Here is a 25706-nt window from a genome sequence, read left to right as displayed (position 1 = left end):
CTCCCCAGCCTTCGATTAAGATCGCGATCCGTGTGCTATCACAATCCGATCTAGAGAATTAACGGAAGGAAAATAACCGCTTACGGGGTTAGCATCTTCCGTTAATATTTCAACAACGAGTTTTCCCGCCCAAATTACCGGCTATAAATATGAGAATAATTCAGGTATGAACTTTAAGTTACACACACTTCGTCAATACTTCTTCTTCTTCACAAACACATACTTATTCTCACGCTGGAGTCGGGTCAAGGAGAGAACCTCCCTTCTCCCCTTGACGAGGCTAACGGTGTTCTGTTTTGCAGTGTTCACCGGAGAAGAATATCTGTTCCCCCAAATCAAACGAGAGAGAACCACCCTTTTATGCAGAACTTAACCCCCTAGATAATTTGATTCCGGTCATTTATCTAGTGTTTCTTCATGTAAGTATGGATAAACAAGTATGATTAAAAATGCTTTTCCATTATGATCGAAGTCTCGGATTACAAAGATTGAAATGAAATACGAATTACAAGCTATCGAAAAATACAACGGAAATACGGGACATTACACCCAGTTAGTTTTTTGGTGATTTAGCATAAAACTTTTTTAGTTGATGAGGTGACTACTTATTTGGCACTCTCATCACCACCACCATCAGCAGCCACCACTGCCATCAACCATCATCACCCAACAGCATCAACTACCTCCACCTCACTTCCACCACCACCACCATCATTTGAATCCCCCCATCCATTCTACCATCAATAATCACACTTTCCCCACCCCCTCTCTCTATTTCTCTCTCTAAGGTTTCAATTTTAAAACGATATTCATAAAAGGCGAATGACGACTCCTGGCAGCGTCAGGAACAACAACTTGTTGCATCCAGGTCTGGTTTTGAATCTACAAGATGTTCTTAACAAGAAGAAACGTTACATATATAATTTCCCCACACAGCTTGAAGACAGCGACAACAACAAATCGAACAATAAACAGGGTGAAGATGAATCTATTGTTCAATCTTCATATTTTGCTACTGATGATTATGATCCATTGAAGTTGTAACTTTTGTTACAAATAGTGAGGGGATCGGTTCCCTTGGTCTCACGTTTCTTGTTGAAGCTCTTGTGAGTGGACGTTTTAATAATGTTCCTACACAGCTTGAAGACAGCGACAACAACAAATCGAACAATAAACAAGCTGATGATGAATCTATTGTTCGATCTTCATATTCTGCTACTGATGATTATAATCCATTGAAGCCTATGACTTTTGTTACAAATAGTGAGGGGATCGGTTCCCCTGGTCTCACGTTTCTTGTTGAAGCTCTTGTGAGTGTACGTTTTAATAATGTTGTTGTATGTGTCCCTCATAATTTTCTTTCATCTTTATGTTGTCTATTTTTTAAATTGCTTATTGTTTAGTTTGTTTTGTGTTAGAGGAAGAAACTTGATTCTGGTTGGTTAATTGTTTGTGACATATTGGATTGGGGATTTGGAAAATGTGTTTTTATAATTCTTTTAAGTTGGAAAGATTTTTTATTTGTAAAATCTAGAGGTTTATGGCAATATTGGGTAGGGTTTTTGGATTGGGGATTAGAAAGTGCTAAAAGTATATGGGTTTTTTATTTTTGGATTGGGGATTTGGAGTGGTGGTGGTGGTGGGTGATGACTGATGGTGGTGAGTGACGATGGCCGATGGCGGTTGATGGTGGAGGGTTGAGGTGGAGCGAGGTGGTGATGAGAGTGTCACATGAACAGTCACCTCATCAGATAACAAAGGTTTGTGCCACCTCATCAAAAACTAACTATGTTAGACCTCAGTTAGAAAATATCCGTTGGTGGACAATAAGTTAAAAGGTGGGACCATTAGTGGTTTTTTTGGTATTGCCGGCTAATGACAAATAGTTAGGATTATTAAAATCCACAATTATATATATATATATATATATATATAAAGTATATCGTACAATATGTCTTAACGTACATTGCGTACGTGAGGCAAAATCGCACTTTATATTACGGAAATGTGAAATCGCATGAATATGTATTTGAGAAGTCGCATGTACATATATATGTATAAAAGTCAATTTCGCATGTACATATACATATATGTATAAAATCGCATGTACATATACATATATGTATAGAATGAAAGTCGCATGTATATATAGAAATGAAGGTCGCACGTTATAAACCCAATTTCGCATGTTGATACTGAATCGCGTACGCAATGTACGTTAAGGGATTTTATACGTTAACCGGCCTATATATATATAGGGTAGGGGACCGCTAAAACGAGAACCACCTCGAGTTGTAAGAACCGTGAGAACTACCCCGTACGGGGCGAGGTGGACCAACTTTTTTTTTCATAAATGTAGATGCGTGTATTATAAACACATTTGTAAAAAAAATTCAAAAAAAAATGTCGTGTGTGTAGTTTTAAGCACCACAAGTTTGTGTTTACGGGTACCGTAAATCTTACCGGAAAATTTACGGTACCTGTAAACACAAACTTGTGGTGCTCAAAACTACACACACGACATTTTTTTTTTTGAATTTTTTTTACAAATGTGTTTATAATACACGCATCTACGTTTATGAAAAAAAAATTTGATCCAACTCGCCCCGGATCAAGTAATTCTCACGGTTCTTACAACTGGAGGTGGTTCTTATTTTAGCGCAATTCTATATATATCTATATATGTGTGTGTGTGTGTGTGTATGTATGTTAGGAGTTAGCTACAAAGTCTAAAACTCCTAAAAAGTCTATATAGCCATTGTTTTTAAATTTTAGACATTGCGTTTTAGATTCTTTTGGCATAGTATTACATAGAAAAACACAAAACCTAACAATTTAAAGCACAATGAAATGTATTCTAGGCATGAAAACTAAAACACAATGACAAGAAAATTAATCAGTGTGTTTTAGATTGCATGCCTTGTTTACATTTCATTATATTTTATATTGTTACGTTTAGTGTTTTTCTATATAATATAAATGTTAAAAGAATTTAAAACAGTATGCATAAAATTTAAAACATAAAGAATACATAAACTTCTCACACTTTTTAAAAGTTTTTAACTTTGTAGTCGAGCCCTACCCTATATATGTTAAATAAAAAAATAATCTCAATATTATGATTAGTTTTTTTTTAAAGAAAATAATAAAACATATAAAGTTATTTGTGATTAATTTCTTTTTATGAAGCTAGTCTTAAATAAAAAAGAAAAAAAAGTCAACACACGGGCAAATTATGCAATCACAACCATTAAACAACTTTCAAATCGATTTTAACTGTTAAATTAGTTTGGTCGAAGACCAAAATATTTTGTACACATTTTAGACAAAATAAACTTTGTTTTTAAACCTCATTTCATGCATATATATGTTTATGTCGTGATCAAGCATTTATCATTCTCTTAATGGTATTTGTCTATTCCAATCCTATGGACTACATCATTTTAATAAAATAAATTACATAAAAACAATACATTTTTATCTATCTCACCCATTCGAGTGATGTGCTATGAAAATCTTTATCAATCGTAGCCACATAATGTAATTATTTACTTTTAATAACCACATAATCTACCTTATAATTTAAATTAATCTTTATCACACATTCAAAGTTGTGACAGAAAGTAACATGATGCACATAAAGAGTCATTAAGCGGCAAATCTGGCTTTCTTTTCTTTTTATAAAAAAAAAAAAAAAAAAAAAAAAAAAAAAAAAAACTAACCATGAAAGCAAAATTTGTGTGAGTTTGATTATATATTAAAGATTAGGTAATACACACCATTTTTGTACATCCATACTCTTACTCGTACAGTCAGCCGTTCTTTTATCATAGTTTATAACACTTTTTTTTTATATATATAATTTACATGTACCATGCTTTACGTAAAAGTAAAACTCGAGTATACATGGAACCATAGATAATTTTTTTTTTTTTTTACCATGAGAAACCGTTAGACAAAAATCTTGTGAACCGTCAATACACTACGCGACCAAATAAAGTCATCTTCACAGGCAGGGCGGACCTGCCCACACTCGTGGGTAGGCGGCCGGATCTGTTAAAAAAAAGTATTTTTAGTGTTAATTTTTCGGTAAAATCTCAACCGTACCCCTTGAATTTTTCACCCACACCCCTTGAAAATTTTCATAACGCCCCCCTTAGAAAAAATCATATTTTTAATTTAGATTAAAAAATTGTAATAAATACTTATTTTTATAAAAATATAACACTATTTATAAGTTTGTAACTCACTCATTAAAAATTTAGCTTGACCCAAACCCACTTAACCTAACCTAACAAAATTTGAACTATAATAAATAACCCTACCCAAACTGCCCCTTCCTATTCTATTTCTCCCGCTCTCTCTCGTGACCTCGTCTGCCTCTTCGATCCTCATCCCCAGCGACGCAACAGCCAACAACAGCCATCCAACTCCAATTTCTCTCCGGAAATCGTAAATATCTGGCCACCAAACTCACCGGAATCCAAACAATACAAGGTACCTTCGTTTTTTAATGTTATATTGTTGTTTTATGTTGTTTTTTAGAAGAAATAGAATTATACAGATGCTAAAAATGTTTAAAAGTTTGTCTTTTGATGCTTTTTTTGTTCTAGACTTTAATAGGGTGATTTTGTTATTTAGATTTAAGTGATAGTTGTATATGTTATATAAAAAAAGACTTGCTTAGGAAAGTAGCTCTAGATGATATGTTTGATAGATTTCAACAAATGAAAACCCGTGGGGCGACATTTTAAATATGTTTGTAACGACGTTTGACATGTTTTTTTATGATTATATAAATTTTAGCTTGATGCTGTTTGTTTTACATGACCTGACCCGAACTGATCCAATATGAACCGAATTTTTAATATACCTATGGGCCTAAAATTTTTATAAATATTTCACACCTTTATAAAAAAAAATTCATAGATCCACCGCTTTTTACAGGTCTTGTACAGAATTAAGACAAAAAACTTTGGGTCCAAACTCTATATAAAGTTTGTCCGTAACACACTATCACGTTTGGCACTTATGCTACGTTATTTTTTAATGCTTCCTATTCATATACTTCAGGTCTTCAGTCCCACTTGTTATGGTAACTTAGAATACATTTTTTATATTAGTTTTTTTACAGAAGTATTATTTTGTAATGACTACTTATAAGGTCATGTTGGGGCTAATTAATCTTTTTTTTTCTTTTATTAAATCTTAGTGCTAAATTTGTTTTGAGTATGTCAAGAGTGTGATGCAGTGTTTTCTCCACCGTTTACTCCTGCAACTAAGGTCCAAAAAAAGTCGCCCATTTTTGTCTTGTTTTATTTGATCCTATGAATTCAGATTAGATCGGCATGTTCGTCTTGTTTTATTTTTATTTTGTTTATTTTTTTAAACTTTTTTGTGATCTAGACTGGCACTTTGTAACCTCAAGTGTCATTTTCAATAGACAGAAATCATTGAGCTTGACTTGAATTTTACCAAACAAAGAAATCAAGTTGAATTGCAATTCTTTTGGTGCGAAATTATTTATAGTTAGACGTGGATCATATAAAATATGGAAAATAAAAAATAAAAAAAAAAAGCACATGGGCTTACACACATCGGATGTGTGAAGCTTTTTAAAAATGATAAAATTTTAAGGAATGATGATTTCTAGTTAAATTGACGATAAAGAAAGGATTGTAACTGCTCTTAGTGTCTGTTTTAAAAAGGTAGTTAACTCTATAAATGTAATTACAACAAAAGCTAACAGGTGATGAAAATAATATTCTATTAATGGTTCTGGTTCCATATCCCTGATATTATATTAAGATTATGTATTATTCCCTTAAAAAACTTTATTATGCAGAGAACCTCCCATAATATTTATAATAACCGAAAATAGCAATAAAAACACACACGATAACTTAAAATGACATATCTCAAGACAGAATGAAAGCACACAATTCAAAACCCCCCCTTTGACACATCAAGTTAAAAGCAATACATTCATCAAGTTTCAAGTCAAAATGGTGAATTTAGCAAACAAAAATGTAGTTGACACCAGAGCATCATAATGTTAGAAAAATGATTTCAAATTGCTTGTTAAGTAAGCTGGCTGCAGGGTGAGATGAACTTTATCAGTCTACATACATGTCATCGGGTTTGTCCCTTTGGTTTGAATCAATGCCATCGTCGTAATTTGAGGCTGAATACTTGTGCTTCGTTATGTGCTTCAACATTCTGAAGTAAATAGTAACGATAACATGTCAAAAGTAGAATGTGACCATCCTGACCCGTTTATATCCGTTTACTAATTAATAAAAGAGTCGGTTCAGGTTATATTTTATGTTTTTACCTTAAACGGATCATCAAAAAATTCGGCAAAATCACTTTATTCACAGAATCAGATATTATTGCTAAAAGTAGGTCTGTAAACGAACCAAGCGTTCATGAGCTGTTCGGTGGGAAGTTCGTTTATTTAATAAACGAACGAACATGAACACAAGTGTTTGTTCATTTGATTTAACGAACAAACATGAACACACGTTTTGTTTGAACGTCCGTTTATGTTTCATTTCTGTTCGTTTATTTACATTCGTTTATGTCTGCTTCATTTTAAATACATAACTAGTTATATTTATATAAATATTAAACATAAAAGGAACTTTCTAACTGCTTAATAAAACTAATTGGTAATTACACTTTCTAGTAATAAAACTGGGTTTTCCAAAGGAATTTATCGTAATTAATTACTAATTTAATTAAAAATTACTTTATGTTCGTTTACGTTTAGTAAATTATGTTCATTTGTGTTGTTTGTTAAATTATTGTTCGTTAAATTATGTTCGTCTAAGTTTGTTTACGTTCGTGAACTGTTCGTTTAGGTTTTAAACAAACGAACATAAACGAATACGAACATGTACATTTTCTTAATAAACGGACATGAACAACGAAATGTGTTTGACTATATGTTCGTGTTCGGTTACAGTTAAATGAACGAACACGAACATGCCTCGTTGATGTTCGTTCGGTTCATTTACAGGCCTAGCTAACAGTATAACGTTTGTAATTTCATAATCAACACAAGTTATTTATAAGAAAAATTATAAAATCAACAAAAGTCATAGGTTGACGCAACCCAACCTTTCGACCCGTACCCGAAATTACCCATTTTGACCCGTAACCCAACCAGCCAGCCCGTATCGACACCTCTAATACAGACCGACACTTTATAGGTTTAAAGTAAAATCAGTGACCAGGTAACTTACCTCTCGAGAATCTCAGCTTTTTGATTAATTTCACTTGAGGAGACAACAGGATCCGCGTTCTTCGGCATTGAAGCCTGCAGTTGGGATTTCTCGAGCAACCACTGTTCGGTTTTGGTGCATTCGCTGTGAACCTGCCCACATGATTAAATAATTAATAATACTCTTAAAAAGACTTTTTTTCAAATAATTAGATTCATCATTTTTGTTCCAAACAAAAGATCTAGAATCATACCGCCTCTTTCTCAGCAGCAGGCAATGAGTTCGCAGCCGTACGATATTTATTTATACAATTCGACAAAGCTTTTGTCGCTTGTGCTCGAGCATCTTCTTCCTTATATCTACTTTCAACAGGTTCTACCAACTACATTAACACACAAAATTAGATATGACATTTCAACCCATTTACTTGTGAACGATTCACTTGAGTTACGTTTGTCTCTAACGGGTCAAACATGTGTGATAAAACTCTAGCAAAAATCGAAACCAATTAAATGGGTATATTCGATCCCTAAATCAATTTCTTACACGAACTTATATCATATTCAAATAATATAATTGTTTTTGTTCATGTTTAAACATGCTAACTGTTTATATAAAAATGTATAATTTTTAACATGTGTTTCTGGTACCTTTCTGAGATCCTGTAACCTTCCAGTATAAGCTTGTTCAGTTTCATCATCACCGTCTTCATATAACCAGTCCTCGGTTTCTTGAAGATTTCTAGAAATTCCGTCCCTCTCTTCATCTGTAGCAAAGCTTCGGTACGAACTTAGAAGCTGAATCAAATAAATATCGTTCAATTTGTGTGTAAGTATATAAATGTGAAAAGCACTAATAATTGCAACAACTGCAATGAACATAATGCATAGAGGTGGCAAAATGAGTGGGTTGGTTAACTGATTAAAACAATAACTTTTGATGTGTAGCGGGTCAAATTAACCAAAAACACACTCTTTCAAAATTTATTTTGTTTTTTTTATAAATAATCAGTATGTAAAATTTGATAACAAAAAGTATCATAAACAGCAATATAATTTTTCAAAGAGTAAATTACGTTTTTTGGCCCCTGTGGTTATATCACTTTTACTATATTAGCCCAAAATAAGAATTTTTAACATATCTGCCCCCATGGTCTCTATAACTAACCATTTTGGCCCCCATGATCTCTAGACTTAGGGGCCAAAATGGTTAGTTATAGAGACCACGGGGGCAGATATGTTGAAAATTCTTATTTTGGGCTAATATAGTAAAAGTGATATAACCACAGGGGCCAAAAACGTAATTTACTATATTTCAAATAAAAATATTTAGGAGGTTTTACGCGTAAAAAATACACCTTGAGCAACTTTTGGCCTATTCAACCTGCTTCCAAGCTCACTCTTTTTCTTTGACCCATGTGATATAAAACATATCCCATATTGACCGATTCATAAGTATATGGGTCAAAATTAGGGGTGCTAAATGGGTCGTGTTCGCGGGTTGGCGGGTTCAACGCGACCCAAACCCGAAAATTTTAGACGAACCCGAAAAACATGTCATACATATGAACCCGAACAAAACCCGAATATTCACAGGTTGACCCGAACACGACCCGTTCAACCCGATTTCTTTATTTAATTTTTTTTTTTGCAAATTTATATATTAAAATTTACTAAAAAACACAAATGTATATAATACAATTACATCTAAATTATAAAATCTTATGTTAGTTTCTCTTTTTAAGTGATAATTATGGCACAAAATACACACCCAATTTAATTTATGACATAAAACATATTGTGAAAAAATATAATATAATATAATATAAATGGGTTAAACGGGTCACAACCCACCAACCCGACCAGGTTGACCCAAACCTGACCCATTTAGCTAAACAGGTTCACGGGTTCAACCTAAAACTGACCCAAACCCATTTAGACTAAACCCGAGCTCGCAAATTTCGTGTTAGGTTCGTGTCAGAAATTCACACCGCTAGTCAAAATTGCCACATCCAAGCATAATGAATCAAGACTTGACGCAAACTGGTTACTAAATCATATATTTTAAAGAAAAGATATACCTTGTTGCGTGTGTCATAGACAAAAGATTCGAGTGTGTTCTTCTTTTCTTTAGTTTGCTCTACCTTTATGTCTTGATCTGCCAAAAACCCCTCCATATCTCGAGCTTGCCTTAGCTCGTCTATTTTTGTTCCACCATAGATATTCTCGGAAACCTTAACATTCCGCCTTCGCGCCTATTATTTGTGCACCAAAAATTACAATTATATGTGCATGATAGTGTGAGAACTGAGAATTCAACTGCAAAATGCATCCAAGATGATGTAACATATATACAGAGTCTAATAGTCTATCAGCATGCAGCGTTAAACTTGACATTATGTTACTTACGGAATGTGTTGTCGAGGGACTAGACTCGGCAGGACCACCGTTTGACATGTCATTGTCGACCACCATTCGTTCTGAATGTGAATGGGCATTGCTACTTGAGTGACCTTCTCGTATTAGCTGAAACAAGAAACACAAAGGAGGTTGATTATCATATATAAGACCAAATTTATCTTTAAAACATGAGTAAAATGCCATTTGCGTCCCTGAGGTTTGGCCAGATTTGCGACTTTCATCCAAAGGTTTGTTTTTTCGCGTTTGGATCCAAAAGGTTTGAAATCTTGCCATTTTCATCTGGCTCGTTAACTCCGTCCATTTTTCACTGTTAAGTCAGGGGTATTTCCGTCTTTTTTGTTAACTTAAAAGGCAGTAAAGTACAAGCATTTAGCATAAAGTACAAGTATTTAAAAGACTAAATTGCCCTTTAAGTTAACAAAAAAGACGAAAATACCCTTGACTTTATGGAGAAAAATGGATGGAGTTAACGAGTCGGATGAAAATGGCAAGATTTCAAACCTTTCGGATCCAAATGTGAAAAAACAAACCTTTGGATGAAAGTCGCAAAACTAGCCAAACCTCAGGGACGAAAATGGCATGTTACTCTAAAAAAATTAATCAAATACAATGTATGCTTACCGAAGCAGATTCTATCATTACAATTCCATGAAGATTTAGATGGAATTTGACTTTGACCTTTGCATTTTCTGAGTTTGAGAAAGGACCAATCTGGAGAAATATTAACACATAAATGCTGAAAGATAAAAAGGATTCTCGAAATAACATAAAGATGGAAAAAATGGGTGGGTCGGGCAGACGGACAATGATTGACCCAAAATAATATTTATTCAAATTTTTTTTTTTTTGTAAATAACTAGTGTCTAATTCAATAATTATCTAATTTTTTAAATTAAAGGATACCAGAGGTATTAACTTTTATGCATTAAGAAATATACTTTAAGCAACTTTCAACCAGTTGGGCCCATTTGTGTCCTTTTTCGCTGAATTTATTTCATCTTTTTGAACATTAGAGGTAAAACATCTACCCAAGTCGACCTATTCATAAATAAGTATTTCAAAATTGCCAACTCTATATAAACCTAAACCTAACATGTAAAAACAGAAAATTCCTTACAGTAAAATGGCTGACTTTAGGTGATACTCCAAGAGGCAGGTCATCCTCGTTGGAATATACGACCTCTAAATGGAATGTACTACTTCTACGCAATGAAATCATCTTAACACTCGGAAACGGTTGGCCTTTTGGAAACAACGTGCCACTGGGCAGGTTAATATCTTCACCTTCATCTGATCGAAGTCCTATGGCAAACGGAAATGAATCTTGAACCTACAGATATTAAATAAACTTGCTCAGAAAAGAAAAAGAACAGGCTATACAAAAGAAGAAAGTGAGCTCTCTCCTTTTATATGAGTATAGACAACATATTTTCAAATCACTTGTATAAAAATGTAAACAAAGATTTCTAGCATCTAGGTAGGGATGAGATTTTTTTTCCCAAATACCCGTACCGTACCCATACTAGTACCCGTACCAATTTTGGGTATTCGGTACATGTATCGGTACCCAGTTTTATTGATTTCGGTATTTGGTACTTTCGGTATCGGTATGGGTAAAATATGGTCCCGGTACCGAATTTTATATAGAATTTCAAGAGTTCTTTTAATGCATATCTTTTTTTATTTTTCTGAATATACAAAAGTTCAAGAGGTTTAATCGATTTTACCTATTTGGTACCCATAATGTATTGGTAGACTGGTAGTCGTACCGATTTTACCTATTTGGTACCCGTACGAGTGCTCAAAAATAAAACAATGAAAAACAAAGTAGTACCAAAGCAGGTAGCCGGGTACCGTACCGAAATACCCGTACAGCCGTACCCGTACCAATATATTCTGTACGGTATTCTGTACCCAGTTTTGTGGTATAGCTATCTTCGGTACGGGTACTATACCGATCCCATCCCATTCTGGATACTTGATAGATGATACCATAAAACAAAGTTCCACGTGCACTCTAAGCATTAACTCTTACTAATCATACAAAACAAGTATATCAATAATGTTCATGGGGAATATGGGCATGGTGTATCGTCTGAAACATGAAATTTAAATATTTCTACATGGTAACTAAACAACCAAAACTAAAAGATTGTCAAAGCGTACTTGTAAATAATACTAGGCCAACAGAGATAAGAAAAAAAAATTATGATGTTCTTAAAAGCCACTCAACTTTTTTTACCCAAATAATATTTTGGAATAGAGAATCTTTTCAAGGATAATGGTTCAATAATTCACAAAATAGAAGTTTACAGATACAAATACAAATACACAGAATACTACCAAATTAAATTAAAAGAGTTACAGTTACAGACAAACCTGATAGTCTCTAACACGATAAGTCGGGCTAAGCATTGCACAATGAAGAGCACATCCTCTAGCAACGCACTCACTCGCATTAAGTGTTCTCCTTGGCTCTTTCCTAAAAAGAGACGTTAATTTTCTCATAATAGCTGGTATGCGGGACCCAGAACCAACAAGCTCAATAGCGTATATTTCATCGACACCAATTCCCGCATTATTTACAGCGTTAACACAAGGAACAGTAACTCTCTCCAACAAATCCGAACACAGATTCTCAAAATCATCTCTCTTTATAAACCCTTTCACGTCTTTTTCATCCATTAAACATTCAATATTAATCGGTGCTTCGGCATTCGCGCTTAAAACTTTCTTTAACTTCTCACACGACGTCCTTAGCCTTACACAAGCCCGAGTGTTTGTATAAACATCAATGTTGTATTGTTCTTTAAATTTTTCAGCGAAATATTTGAACAGAACTTCATCGAAGTCTCTTCCGCCCAGATGACTATCGAAAGAATGAGATAATATTTTCAGGTGCCCGCGTTCAAAAGCCGCAACGGTAACCTGAGTGTCGCAATGCCCGATATCTACAAACACGACGTTTGTGGGTCCAGAATCGGTAAAATCGTTCTTGTAAATACCGTAGCCTAATGCAATTGCGGTACAATCGTGAACCAGTCTCAAAGGTTTTAAACCGGCAATATGTGCAGCGTCGAGATAAGCGCGCCTTTGCAAATCGGTAAAATAGGATGGAATCCCGATGACGCAATCTGAAACGGGACTTTCGAGATTTTTCTCTGCCATTTGTTTTAGATGTGCAAACAACATGCCCAGAATCTGAACGGGTGTAAACGTGTATCTTTCGTTTAAATACTGTAAGTGAATCAAAACACCGCCGTTAGGAGCCTCACTAGTCTCAAACGGTAGCAAATAAAGATCCTTTTGTACAGCTGGATTCCTATATTGGCTTCCGATCAATCTTTTCACCTGAGATATAGTAGATTTAGGGTTCATAGTAGCAGATGCAGCCCCTGCAGACCCCAAAAACCTTTGCTTCTCACCGAAGCCCACAACCGCAGGCGTCTCACGGTTTGACTCATCGTTCAACAACACGTCGATTCCACGGTTTCTTGCGGCAGCAATAACGCAGTTTTCATTGCCAATATCAAACCCTACCACACTCATTTCCAAGCTCAAAACCCCCTACACAATTTACAACCAATGGTCCGATTCAATTATGAACTCTACCTTCACATACAACAATCAAGCCGACCAATTCACATAAAACTACAATTCAAACACATCAATCAAACACCAAACATCAAAGAAGCATTTCCGCTTACATAAACCTAAAAAGTGAACAATCATCACAAACTCAAACCCAATATCAAACCCTACCAATTGTCCAATTCAATTATGAACTATCACATACAACAATCACACATTTCACATAAAACTACAAATAAAACACATCAATCAAAATACCAAACATCAACAAAGCATTCAGGCTTACATAAACCTAAAAAGTAAACAATCATCACAAACTTAAACCCTACCAATTGTCCAATTCAATCAGGAACTCTACTTCACATACAACAATCAAACAAACAAAACTTCACATACAACTACAAATACAACACATCGATCAAAATACCGAACATTAACAAAACATTTAAGCTTACATAAACCTAATAAATGAACAATCATCACAAACTCAAAACCTAATTCTTCAAAGTTCAATCAGAATTTACAACCAGTTGTCCAATTCAATTATCAACTCTACTTCACATACAACAATCAAACAAACAAACACTTCACATAAAACTACAAATACAACACATCGATCAAAATACCGAACATTAACAAAACATTTCGACTTACATAAACCTAATAAGTGGACAATCATCACAAACTCAAAACCTAATTCTTCAAAGTCCAATCAAAATTTACAACCAGTTGTCCAATTCAATTATGAACTCTACTTCACATACAACAATCAAACAAACAAACACTTCACATAAAACCACAAATGATACATATTATTCCAAAATCAAACATCAACAAAGCATTTAGGTATACATAAACCCAAAAACTAAACAATCATCACAATTCACAAACACAAAACCTAATTCTACAAACTTCAATCAAAAGTAACCGAATTATAACGCTGATCGTTGCAAACATACGTCGTATGATCTCTACACGTTAATGCGATACACAAACCGCTAAATTAGATCATCGAAATTCAAATAAAACACGTAAAAAGGTATACAGATTGCAGCAAATTGAAGAATAATGCGTACGAAGTGTACCTGATTGATGATTATGTGTCAGTGAAGAAGAGATTTTTACAAATCGAGTACCAAATCGGAAGGAGAATAATCGCCCAAGGATCTATGGGGGCTGATAAAAAGGAAAATATAAATTGAAATGAAAATAACTTGTAGATTTTTATTTTTTATTATTTATATTTATTTTTGTGTTGTTTTTGTTTTCATATATTGCTTTGTGAAAGTCTAACCGTTGGTTAGATGTAGTAATTAAGTAGATATGTTAAGTAGAATTATGGTGGTATAATTGAGATAGTTATTGCAATGATTTTGAGGTTAAATGGACATGATTTAAGTGGCGGATCTAGGTTCCGACCAAGCGGGAACGTTTTATAAATAGGCGGTAACGAAATCGAAAAAACGTCAAATTTTTCCAAAATTTACACTAAAAATGTCAAAAATTTTCCGACCAAGCGGTAGCGGAGGCTACCCCTTGATATAAGGTGCATCCGCCCCTCCATGATTTTGAGGTTGAATGGGCATTTGGGGTTATAAAAAGTTCTAAGTATGGATAATTTAATATTCAAACGGATTTGAGTGTAAAGATTCATATGAATTAATGTATTTTTTAACAGTGAATTGAATCGAATCGGAGATGCTTGTGGTGTAGTTTGGTTAGAGCAAAAGGTTCTTGAATTTAGTGTGGGTTACTCTAGATCTATGGTTATTTAGGGTTTAGAGGTTGATTTGGAGTGAACTTGTGATGATGTGAGTTGTGTTTTGATTCATGTAGTACTTGAATGTGTGGTACATGTTAGAGACACGGAATTCAAGTTTGTTGTTTGACATTTAAAGAAATTGATAGAGAATTATATTTAAAACGGTTGTGTTATTATAAACTCGTTGTGTGATTATAATTATGTAAGAAAGATCTTTAGATTGCTTGTTTGTGAATTTGTGACATATATATAGTAGCATAATCAACACATGAACAAACGATATATAGTGTCCGAGGTGGATATAAACAAATTTACCTTACATCCACTACTTGGCATGCCAAAATAGCTGATGCCAACTAGTGTTCTAGTTAAATGGTAGAGATCATTGATGTACCAATGTTTCACTAGTAATAATAATAACTTATTCACTTTTCACAAAAGAGAGGAAGTGTTCATCGATAGAGATCACCTTAGCTTCGCATTTTTACAATGTGGAAAAGGTCATGATTAACTTATCACATTCAAAGAAATGTCCACTTGTTTATAGTGATTATCAAGTGGAAACTGTACTCTCACTCTCACTCAATCTTCTCTTCCCTTGGTCTTCCTCTTGAGTTTGCAATTTCAAAATTGTAAAGAACTAAATGATGCTGAATATGCTATAAAAAATTAAAAAAAAAAACCTTTAAACTAATGAAGTGAAATCACCTTGGGATTGAATCAAGAGTTCTCAATCACTAAAGTTATTCCTAAACAATAACAATAACCGATGTACAAGTCCCACGGTAGTTCGTACCTTTTTTTACATCTCACTAAAATAGACAGTAATACCTTACACATTTCTTTCTTTAAATAGTTTTCATGGTTACGGTGTGGAAACGACACCCACAAACTTTTCATTGTCTAGTAATTGTATCACATGTTATAAACATTTATTAAATAAAATAATAGTATATGAATGACGCCTTTCACTTCATCTCTCTTCTATTTCTTAATTCTTAAGGTTGAAATCCCGCGAAGTATGGATAATTAATCACCAATGTTTTGGTGCATTTGAATGTCTCTATACGCAAGAGACGTCGAATGTGTTAGAAGGAATAATCCTTAAATATGTGTGTGTGTGTGTGAGAGAGAGAGAGAGAGAATGACATAATTTATCACGACTGATGCATGGTCTAACGTTGATGTTGATTGTACCATGTCTCACACGTACTTTATATTCATTGCAAATATCAAAATTTATTTTAGTTTTATCTCATGCCTTGTATGCATAAGTAGTTGAGCATTAAAATTTAAATTAGAAAAATGGGATGAAGTGTTTTACAAGATTTGTAAGGAATTATAACCAGAAAATGAGCATTTGTTCATAGTAAAAGTGCACGTTTTCATTTAATGAATTTACCTTTTTTTACTTGGTTAGTAAAAGTGCACGTTTTCATTTAATGAATTTACCTTTTTTTACTTGGTTTTAAATATGAAACCTTACCAAAAATTTTTGACCTACTCTTATACATTTTAAATCAAAATGTCTGGTGAATTTTCCATATATGTTCCTTCTGTTAGATATTATGTCCGGTTCGATAAGTCAATGCTGCTGACCGGGTCTTGACCCGTAAGAGTTACATCTTGGGCAACGAACTAAAAATCCACTTAATCTGTTTAACTGGTAATTACGAACAACATACGAGACTGATCATAATTATATTTATGATCATAAGCGGGTATTAACTGAGAGACGGATACATGGACCAGGTGACACGGGTATTCTCACCCATTGCCACTTGTCGCGCACCAAACCTTTGGTCAATTACAACACATGCAATTTTGCATGAGTGTCACTTGGCTTGCATGCAAGAAGGTCCATGTCTTTAAATTGTGGGTCTTGCATTTTGGAGTTGAAAAGATGAAAAAAAAATTAGTTGTTGCAACACAAAATGCTCTCAACAACACCCACAATATAACCGGCCACCGAGCCAGCCGCGGGTCGCCGTCTCGCCGCCGCCGTCGCCGCCCCGTCTCGGCCACTGCCAGTCGATGCCAGCCGCCACCTGCCGACACTGCTGCCGCCACTGTTTGCCGTCGCATCCTTCTTCGCGTTTCGTTGTTTCGTTTACTAGCACTTGTTCGTTGAACCTCGGTGTCTCGACCGGTTAGTCATTAACCGAGGTATATTTTTCTCATCGGTAGTTAAATATATATTTCCCTGTGCTCGTATTTGCATGTAACCGGATCCTGTCGGGTTTCGTTTTGTTGATCGTTAGTTTATATTTCCGCTGCGTTTTATTAATTAACTCGTTTAATCAATTAACTATTATTTATTGAACCGGGTTTTTGATAAATCAAATTTTGACTGATCACCACGGAAACCCAACAGTGGTATCAGAGCCTTGGTTATACAAGTCGGTACCGGTCTTTTAACCGGAATTAGAACACAAACTTTATTTATTTAAAGTTTTTGATCTAAGTGTTTTTAAGGGCACTTTTATTTTGGTCAATATTTTATTTTTTTTCTTGACCAAAATATTGCCCGGTTTATTTTGTGATTGTTGTGTGATATGTAAATCCGGCCCCACCTTGTTTTGTAGTTTATATTTTATTCGGTTTTGTAATTATTATTTTTGGCCACCGAGATGGTTCAAAGTTGTAATAGATTAGTTTATGGTTTTGGCCCGTCTTGTGGTTCAAAGTTGTAATAGATAGACTTTTGTCTTTGTTGTATTTACTTGTTAAATATTGTTGATACGAAGACCCGAAGCAAAACCGAATGCCAAGAGGAGTCTTGGAGTTAGTGGGAGTTGCTCAAGACAACAAGATGCACTCAAGTCCATCCTTGTGGTTGTTTGTGTGTTGTGACCCTGTGACCCGTTTGATCTTGCTATTAGGCTCTAACAAGATCGAACAATTTTGGTCATATGGATTTACATATTTATCTTGCTATTGTGGTTGCTTTTATCTTATAAATTATTATAACGTAACCAACCTATATACCAACATGATTTTAAAAGGAGTTTTAAAATATTAAAAACAATCACATTAAAACAAGTTCTAAATTGTTTTTACAACTTGTTAAAGTTTTTGTTATAAAACAAAGGTTGTTTTTGAACAAATAGTAACCAATTAAGTTTTGCAAATTAAACTAGTTTTTATTTTCCAAAACTATTAACTTAATAGTTTTCTATTAACTTAAAATTGGTTATTCCAGGTCGCGACAAACTTAGTTTTATAGGTTATCTAAAACTAATTGTCCCGAGAGGTGAAAAGGTTTTTTTTGGTTATGTCGCAAATTTAATATCTAAACTAAAACCGACTATAACGACCCTATTTGGTAAAAAAATTAAAATCAATAGTCTGTGCCATCTTACTACTAGTAACACTTGGGGCATAATGCGAACCATCAGTGTTGGAGCCACAGCACGACACTTGGTGTCTAGTTTATCCTTCCAAGGTGCAAGGGATTCGTCGACACATCCGACACTTCCACATGTGACCGTTTTAGGACGACTATTACTTTTCTTCTCGTGTTACGTGCCCCAGCTGTCTCGAGAACAAAAGTGGCATAGAGGAGGTCAAACGTATCAATGCAAGGACAACAGGTTATCCTCGCAGCCTCATAAACCTCGGGAGTTGTGCTTTTCTCACAATTGACAATCGTTGTCAGTCCGCTTGAACCTCTTGCTAATGTTGCGTGCCTCAGCCGCCTTTGGAAAGAGCTTCTAACCGGATTCTCATTCCTTATCGTATCACCTCACGAAATAAGGAAATATACATCGAAAATACTAATTAAAATCACCTTGCTTACATAACAGATGTCTAATGAAAACAACTCCTTCATTTTCAAGTCTATACTTGAAAAGGAAAAGAAATAAAAATTTTGAATAACACCAACCTTCTCGAATGGCACCGCAATCTGAGAATAGTTCTCAAGATGGAGGAAAAGCTGTATATCTTAGATGGCCCAGTCCCTACCGAGCCTGAAAGTAATTCTACTACTGCTCGCAAGGCACTGGAGAAACATAACGAGGATGCCGTTGAGGTAGCCTGGAAAGCCACCATGTCTCCTGATCTTCAGAAGAACATGGAAGATATGGATGCTTATGACATGATCCAGCAACTTAAAGGCATGTTCCAGAAACAAGCCCGACATGAGCGATATGACACCATGAAACAGCTCATAAGCTGTAAAATGCTGGAAGGACCACGTATCAGTACTCATGTGCTAAAGACGGAAGGATACATTGACTAAATGAACAAACTTGGTTATTCCACAAAACCAACCAAGTTCTAATGGTCAAGTATGGTGGTGTTAAGAAGCCCACAAACAAGAAAAGGAAACATAAGGGCAAAGGCAAGAGAAAAGTTGTTGTTACTACCAGAAATGCCACCAACAACAAGCATGTTGCAAAACCACACCCTCCTAGGAGCGGCAGTGCTTTGAATGCAACCAAATGGGCACTGGAAGGGAAACTGCCCACAGTATCTAGCCAAGTTGAATATAAACAAGGCCAATAACATTGGCACTTCTTCCGATATTCTCATTTATGTTATCGAACTTTTCACTGTTTCTAACAACACATGGGTATTTGATACCGGATGTGGTTAACCACATCGTTAATGTCTTGCAAGAGCCTGAAAAGTGAAAGAAACTGAAACAAGGCCACCTGGAAACTCATAGTTGGTAATAGAAAGAGAGTTCCAGTTCTTGCAACTGGAACATTTTTGTTTTTCATGTTTCCCTGGCCTTGTAGTTACTTTAAATAACTGTTTATATGCATCCGGTTTGACCAGAAACATTATTTCAGTTTTTTCGCTGTTTGAACAAGGATTCAATTCAAGTACGTTTTAAATTGTTCTTCTATTATAACCTACTTAAATGATGTCTTTTATTTTGAGGCTAAACCTCGAAATGGTATTTATGAGATTGATGTTCAAACAAGTAGTAACATATATCATTTTTCTAAGCGTAACAAAGCTGGCATAAAGGAAACATATTTATGGCAATGCAGACTTGGCCACATAAGTAAGGCACGCATAAAATGGCTCCAGTCTAAGGGGATTCTTGAATCCACTAGACAGGATTCCTTTGATGATTGCGAATCTTGCTTAGCTGGCAAACTCACAAAGCACCCCTTCACCGATGTTGGTGAACGGATCAATGGTTTTCTAGAACTCATTCACATGATGTATATGGCCCTTTCAGAACCATGACTAGAAACCATGACTAAAAACCAGTTTGATAGAAAGATAAAAGTACTTTGATCAGATCGAGGTAGTGAATATCTCAGCTTTGAATTTCTCAATCATCTAAAAGAGTATGGAATAGTTTCACAACCCTCTCCACATAGCACACCCCAACTTAATGGCGTGAGTGAAAGGTGAAATCGAACTCTACTTGATATGGTTCGGTCGATGATATGTAGAACTAACTTGCCTCACTCCTTTTGGATCATGCTCTTATGACCGCTACCCGCATTGTCAATTTGATTCCGACTAAAAGGTAAACAAAACCGCCATATGAGATATGGCATGGGCGTAAACCCAATTTGGAATACCTTAGAGTATGGGGATGTGATGCATACATCACAAGTGATTCTGATGATAAGCTCGATCCTCGATGCGAAAAGGTTGTTTTCGTCAAATACTATAAAAGAAGCGGATATTATTTCTACCATCCTGATGCAAATGTGATTTCCATCAAACAGAAGGGACACTTTCTCAAGGAAGAACTTCTTAATCGAGAAACTGGAAATAATGTGGTTGATCTTGAAGAAATTCAAGAACCACAAACAACCGCTAATGTAGTCGGACTGTCTGATCAACAAGTAGTTGTTGCCAATGAATCAGACATAAAACACAAGCGTTTGTAGAAGTAGTAGAATTCAAAAGAATCTGATAGATGTCTATGGCATCTAAAAGGTCATGAAGTCTTATTAGTAGCTGAGTCTAATGACGAATCTGCTAACTACGAATCAGCAATCTTAGATTCAGAATCTGAGAAATGGCAAGAAGCCATGAACGTGGAGATGCAGTCTATGCATGACAATCAAGTATGGGACTTGGTTGAGCTACCCCCCGAATCTCGGCCAGTAGGGAGCAAATGGATTTTCAAGAGTAAAACCGATATGCATGGAAATAAACACCTATAAAGCACGACTAGTTGCAAAGGGTTTCACTCAAATTCAAAGTATTGACTATGATGAGACCTTCTCGCCCGTTGCTATGATTAAATCAATCAGGATATTGCTTGCCATAGTTGCGTACTATGATTACAAAATATGGAAAATGGATGTCAAAACCTCCCTTCTTAATAGACATCTCTCTGAAGATGTCTACATGGTTCGGCCTGAAGGTTTTGTCGATCATAAATATCCGAACCAAGGTGTGCAAACCCAATAAGTCCATTTATGGACTCAAGCAAACATCTCGTAGCTGGAATCTTCATTTTTTACCAGAAGATCAAAGAGTTTGGTTTTGTCAAGAATGAAGATGAGGCTTGTGTTTACAGAAAGGTTAGTGGGAGCACCATATCATTCCTCATCCTGTATGTGGATGATATACTAATCATTGGAAATAACATCCCTATGCTTAACGAAGTTAAACACTTTTGGGATCTTGCTTCGCAATGAAAGATCTTGGAGAAGCTGCTTACACTAGGAATGAAGATCTATAGGGATAGATCTAAGCGGCTTCTAGGGCTAAGTCAAATAACGTACATAGACAAAAATGTCGACACGCTTCAGGATGGGAAACTCCAAGAAACGAAGTGTTCCTATGACTAAAGGAAACCGTGTTGAACAAATCGCAATCTCCTTCAACGGACATTGAAATTAAGCAAATGGAAGTAGTTCCATATGCTTTAGCGATTGGTTCAATCATATATGCTATGTACAAGACTTAACGTCTCGTATGCTTTAAGCATGACCAGTCGTTTTTCAACATAGTCCTGGCATTGCCATTGGACTGTAGTAAAGAACATTCAGAGGTACTTGAGAAGAACCAAATATATGTTCTTGGTGTTTGGAGGAGTGGAAGAGGAGCTCACTATAAGGTGTTACACTGATGCTGGCTTCCAAAGTGACCGAGATAATTCTCGTTCACAATTAGGATTCGTATTCACTCTCAATGGAGGAGCTGTCTATTGGAAAAAGCTCCAAACAGAGTATAGTAGCGGATTCAGCCACCGAATCCGAATGTATAGTTGCATCAGATGCTGCATAAGAATCTGCTTGGATGAAGTAGTTCATCAACGACCTCGATGTGGTTTCAAGTATTCAGAAACCGATCTAAGTGTTCTGTGATAACACAGGAATCATTGCTCAAACCAAGGAGCTCGGATCACAGGTTTAAGCACATTCTAAGAAAGTTCCACTATATACGGGAAATACTGGAACGAGGAGACATCTTAATAAGCAAAATAGACATAGATCAAAACCTAGCAGGCCCGTTCACTAAACCGATGACTCAGGACAAGCTATCGGTCTTACATTGGATAACCATTTGTTTTGATTTAGTATTTGGATGTACGAACATTCAAACAGTTGTACCTTTTGAATTCACCTTTGATTTACTGGCTAAATGCAAAGTTTGAATCTTACAACTGTGTTCGATTTTGATACGTTTAATCCATGAATCTTGTATTCTAAATTATCCGTAGTCGGTCAGGCTTATGGGAACGACTCTGAATTAAGACTATTCTGACTTTGGACTCAAGGAGTTGACTTCCAGACTCACAAACCTCATTATAAATGACGTTGGATGTAACTCGCATCAAATCATCTTCATGGATCATGGTCATAAGATGTATTTGATTTAGGTATATCCTCTGACCTGAGATACATACTAGAACTTTCGTTTACTAAATAATATTCTTTGATCAGTGTCCAACGCTGTCGCGTAACTGCCAGTCATAAAGGCATTGGTTGGGAGTGGTTCTGAAGTTCAGTGGGAGTTGTATGTAGTCAAGATGGGATTCTGTACTCTTACATTATATGTAACAGTTAGACATCTGGGCGCCCTCGTTGATTCAAACTGGTGAAGTGTAAGGCCTTACCCAAACTTACTATGTGTTTGATTGGACCACTTTGATTCTATGAATGAGAACGATAATGATTGAACGCCATGTGAGACTGAATCTGATCCATGTCTCATTGTTCAATTGATGTCTTTTACAGAAAGGATAGATGACGAAGATTGCCATAAGTCTACTGTCTTCATGTAGCAAACTGTTGCTAAAGAGAAGATACCTTGGTTAATGACTTTAAAGTGTCATGACCTGTTGGGGGCAGCTATGTGTAGCTAGAGCACCGCTGGCTGTCTGCGTTGAGATCTTATCAGAGACCGTCCAAGTGGGAGCTGTTAGATATTATGTCCGGTTCGATAAGTCAACGCTGCCGACCGGGTCTTGACCCGTAAGAGTTACACCATGGGCAACGAACTAAAAATCCACTTAACCTGTTTAACTGGTAATTACGAACAACATACGAGACTGATCATAATTATATTTATGATCATAAGCGGGTATTAACTGAGAGACGGATACATGGACTGGGTGACACAGGTATTCTCACCCATTGCCACTTGTCGCGCAACAAACCTTTGGCCAATTACAACACATGCAATTTTGCATGAGTGCCACTTGGCTTGCATGCAAGAAGGTCCATGTCTTTAAATTGTGGGTCTTGCATTTTGGAGTTGAAGAGATGAAACAAATTAGTTGTTGTAACACAAAATGCTCTTAACAACATCCACAATATAACCGGCCACCGAGCCAGCCGCGGGCCGCCGTTGCCGTCTCGCCGCCGCCGTCGCCGCCCCGTCTCGGCCACTGCCAGCCGATGCCAGCCGCCACCTGCCGACACTGCTGCCGCCGGCTGCCGCCGCTGTTTGCCGCCGCATCCTTCTTCGCGTTTCATTATTTCGTTTACTAGCACTTGTTCGTTGAACCTCGGTGTCTCGACCGGTTAGCCATTAACCGAGGTATATTTTTCTCATCGGCAGTTAAATATATATTTCCCTGTGCTCGTATTTGCATGTAACCGGATCCTGTCGGGTTTCGTTTTCTTGATCATTAGTTTATATTTCCGCTTCGTTTTATTAATTAACTCGTTTAATTAATTAACTATTATTTATTGAACCGGGTTTTTGATAAATAAAATTTTGACCGATCACCACTGATGTGCGTTAGGTGTAATATAATTTAGGTATATATTTTAAGCCCTTTTTACACTTTTTAGCCAAGTTTTAAATTTATAAAACACGATATTTACTAACATTAAACACACATATGGGCAAGTGCACCCATCGTGGATGTAGTATAGTGCTGGTAAGATACCGAGGTCGTCCAAGGACACAAGAGCTTTTAGTATCGGTTTATCCTCAACGTCTAATCAAATCAAAATGTTAGAAAAAGGTTTTAAACTAAGAAAATAAAACTAACTAAAATGCTGAAAAATAAAATAAAATAAAAATAAAAACAGATAGACAAGATGAATCACTTGGATCCGACTCGTGTGTAGTGTAACCTTTGATTATTTTTCGCACTTTTGCACTTTTTTAAGAGATTATCTTAGTTATTGTAGTAGGCCCCTCTTTTGAAGGCGACGTTACCCTCAACCCAGTAGTTTGAGTCAGCAAGGATACAATCCTAAATGGTTGGATTATTGAAAGATAATTAATTAAGTTATTAATGCATAATGTGGTAGGCCCCTCTTTTGAAGGCAACGTTAACCTCAGCTAAGTAGTCTGAGTCAGCAGGGATACAGTCCTAAGTAGCTGGGTTAAAGTTTTAATAGTAGTTTAACTTATGAGGGGATCAAAGAGTTTGGACCCCATCCATCCAATACCTTTGGGTATTGAAGGAGGTCCTACTAAATTTGACCCAGGTCCTTTGCATGATCTATACACTGAACAATGGCAAGACTCTTACCAAACCGTTCCCTTAACCCCCGACCAGGTAGCCAACATACCTCCATATAGACCGTGGAGATATGAATGGTGAAAATCTTTTATTTTATATAGACAGTAAAATAATGCCAAGACACCACGGACAAACGATAAGGAAGAATCACCTTCAACATAAGAAACTACTAATTAAAGTCATTAATACAAAACCAATTAAAAAGTGCAAAAGATTAAAAATAAAAAGTATTACACTAAACACTTGTCTTCACCAAGTGATGTAAGAGACTTAGGCAAACATGGCCTTTGATTGTCAAGAACTCTTACGATCAATCTTGGATCCCGAGACGACTCACACACTCTATGATGGACAATGGATGATGGTGGTGGATGATGGTGTTGTGATGGTGGTAGGTGGTGGGTGAAGTGTGAGAGGGGTGGTGTGCCAAGGGATGAGTTGCAAGAGCTCCAAACACTCCTATTTATAGGCTGAACAGAAGCTCGGGCATGGCCCCATGTCCATATGACTCTCTCTCTTCGTTAATTGTAATTCGCAATTACAATAAATGCGCCTGCAGGAAGTTGACCACGCCCCCGTTTCCGCTGGGCACGACCACGTGGTGGGCAACAGAAGCTTCCATGAGTTTGTCTTTTCTGCTGGCACTTAGACACGGCCCCGTGCTCACTGAGCACGGGGCGTGTTCAGTCTTCTGTCTTCTTTGTTTTGCTTGGGAAGATGCTGTCGGGTGGTCGGGCATATCACTTTTGTTCCCTTTCTTGTATTTATGTTAGATTTTGCTGTCTTTTTGCTTC

At 36.0% G+C, this 25706-nt stretch overlaps 1 protein-coding gene across 2 annotated transcripts; it reads right to left on the bottom strand.

Annotated features, from left to right (window-relative positions):
* Nucleotides 1-5929: 5929 nt before the first annotated feature.
* On the bottom strand, nucleotides 5930-14464 carry LOC110918409 (heat shock 70 kDa protein 16). Of its 2 annotated transcripts, none has more exons than XM_022162735.2 (10): nucleotides 14323-14464; nucleotides 12026-13213; nucleotides 10764-10976; nucleotides 10268-10357; nucleotides 9635-9751; nucleotides 9307-9480; nucleotides 7877-8023; nucleotides 7480-7608; nucleotides 7248-7378; nucleotides 5930-6219 (listed from the first exon to the last, which is right to left on the bottom strand). In XM_022162735.2, the coding sequence occupies exons 2-10, from the start codon at nucleotides 13193-13195 to the stop codon at nucleotides 6117-6119; spliced, it is 2274 nt and encodes a 757-aa protein (XP_022018427.1). In that variant the 5' UTR covers nucleotides 13196-13213; nucleotides 14323-14464; the 3' UTR covers nucleotides 5930-6116. The 2 variants fall into 2 exon arrangements, with proteins under 2 accessions (XP_022018427.1, XP_035841065.1); XM_035985172.1 differs by having other exon boundaries at nucleotides 12026-13297; nucleotides 14323-14436.
* Nucleotides 14465-25706: the final 11242 nt, after the last annotated feature.

This window comes from Helianthus annuus, chromosome 16, assembly GCF_002127325.2.
Source record: "Helianthus annuus cultivar XRQ/B chromosome 16, HanXRQr2.0-SUNRISE, whole genome shotgun sequence".
Lineage (NCBI taxonomy): Eukaryota > Viridiplantae > Streptophyta > Magnoliopsida > Asterales > Asteraceae > Helianthus > Helianthus annuus.
This window is presented reverse-complemented; position numbering and strand designations above follow the sequence as displayed.

What these genes read in the sequence shown, in the direction of transcription:
- LOC110918409 (XM_022162735.2), bottom strand. Translation starts at nt 13,195, where the DNA reads ATGAGTGTGGTAGGGTTTGATATTGGCAATGAAAACTGCGTTATTGCT. An exon ending in CTAAAGTCAGCCATTTTACT is followed by an intron (nt 10,358 to 10,763) that starts GTAAGGAATTTT and finishes ATATTTCTCCAG; the next exon opens with ATTGGTCCTTTCTCAAACTC. An exon ending in GTCCCTCGACAACACATTCC is followed by an intron (nt 9,481 to 9,634) that starts GTAAGTAACATA and finishes CACAAATAATAG; the next exon opens with GCGCGAAGGCGGAATGTTAA.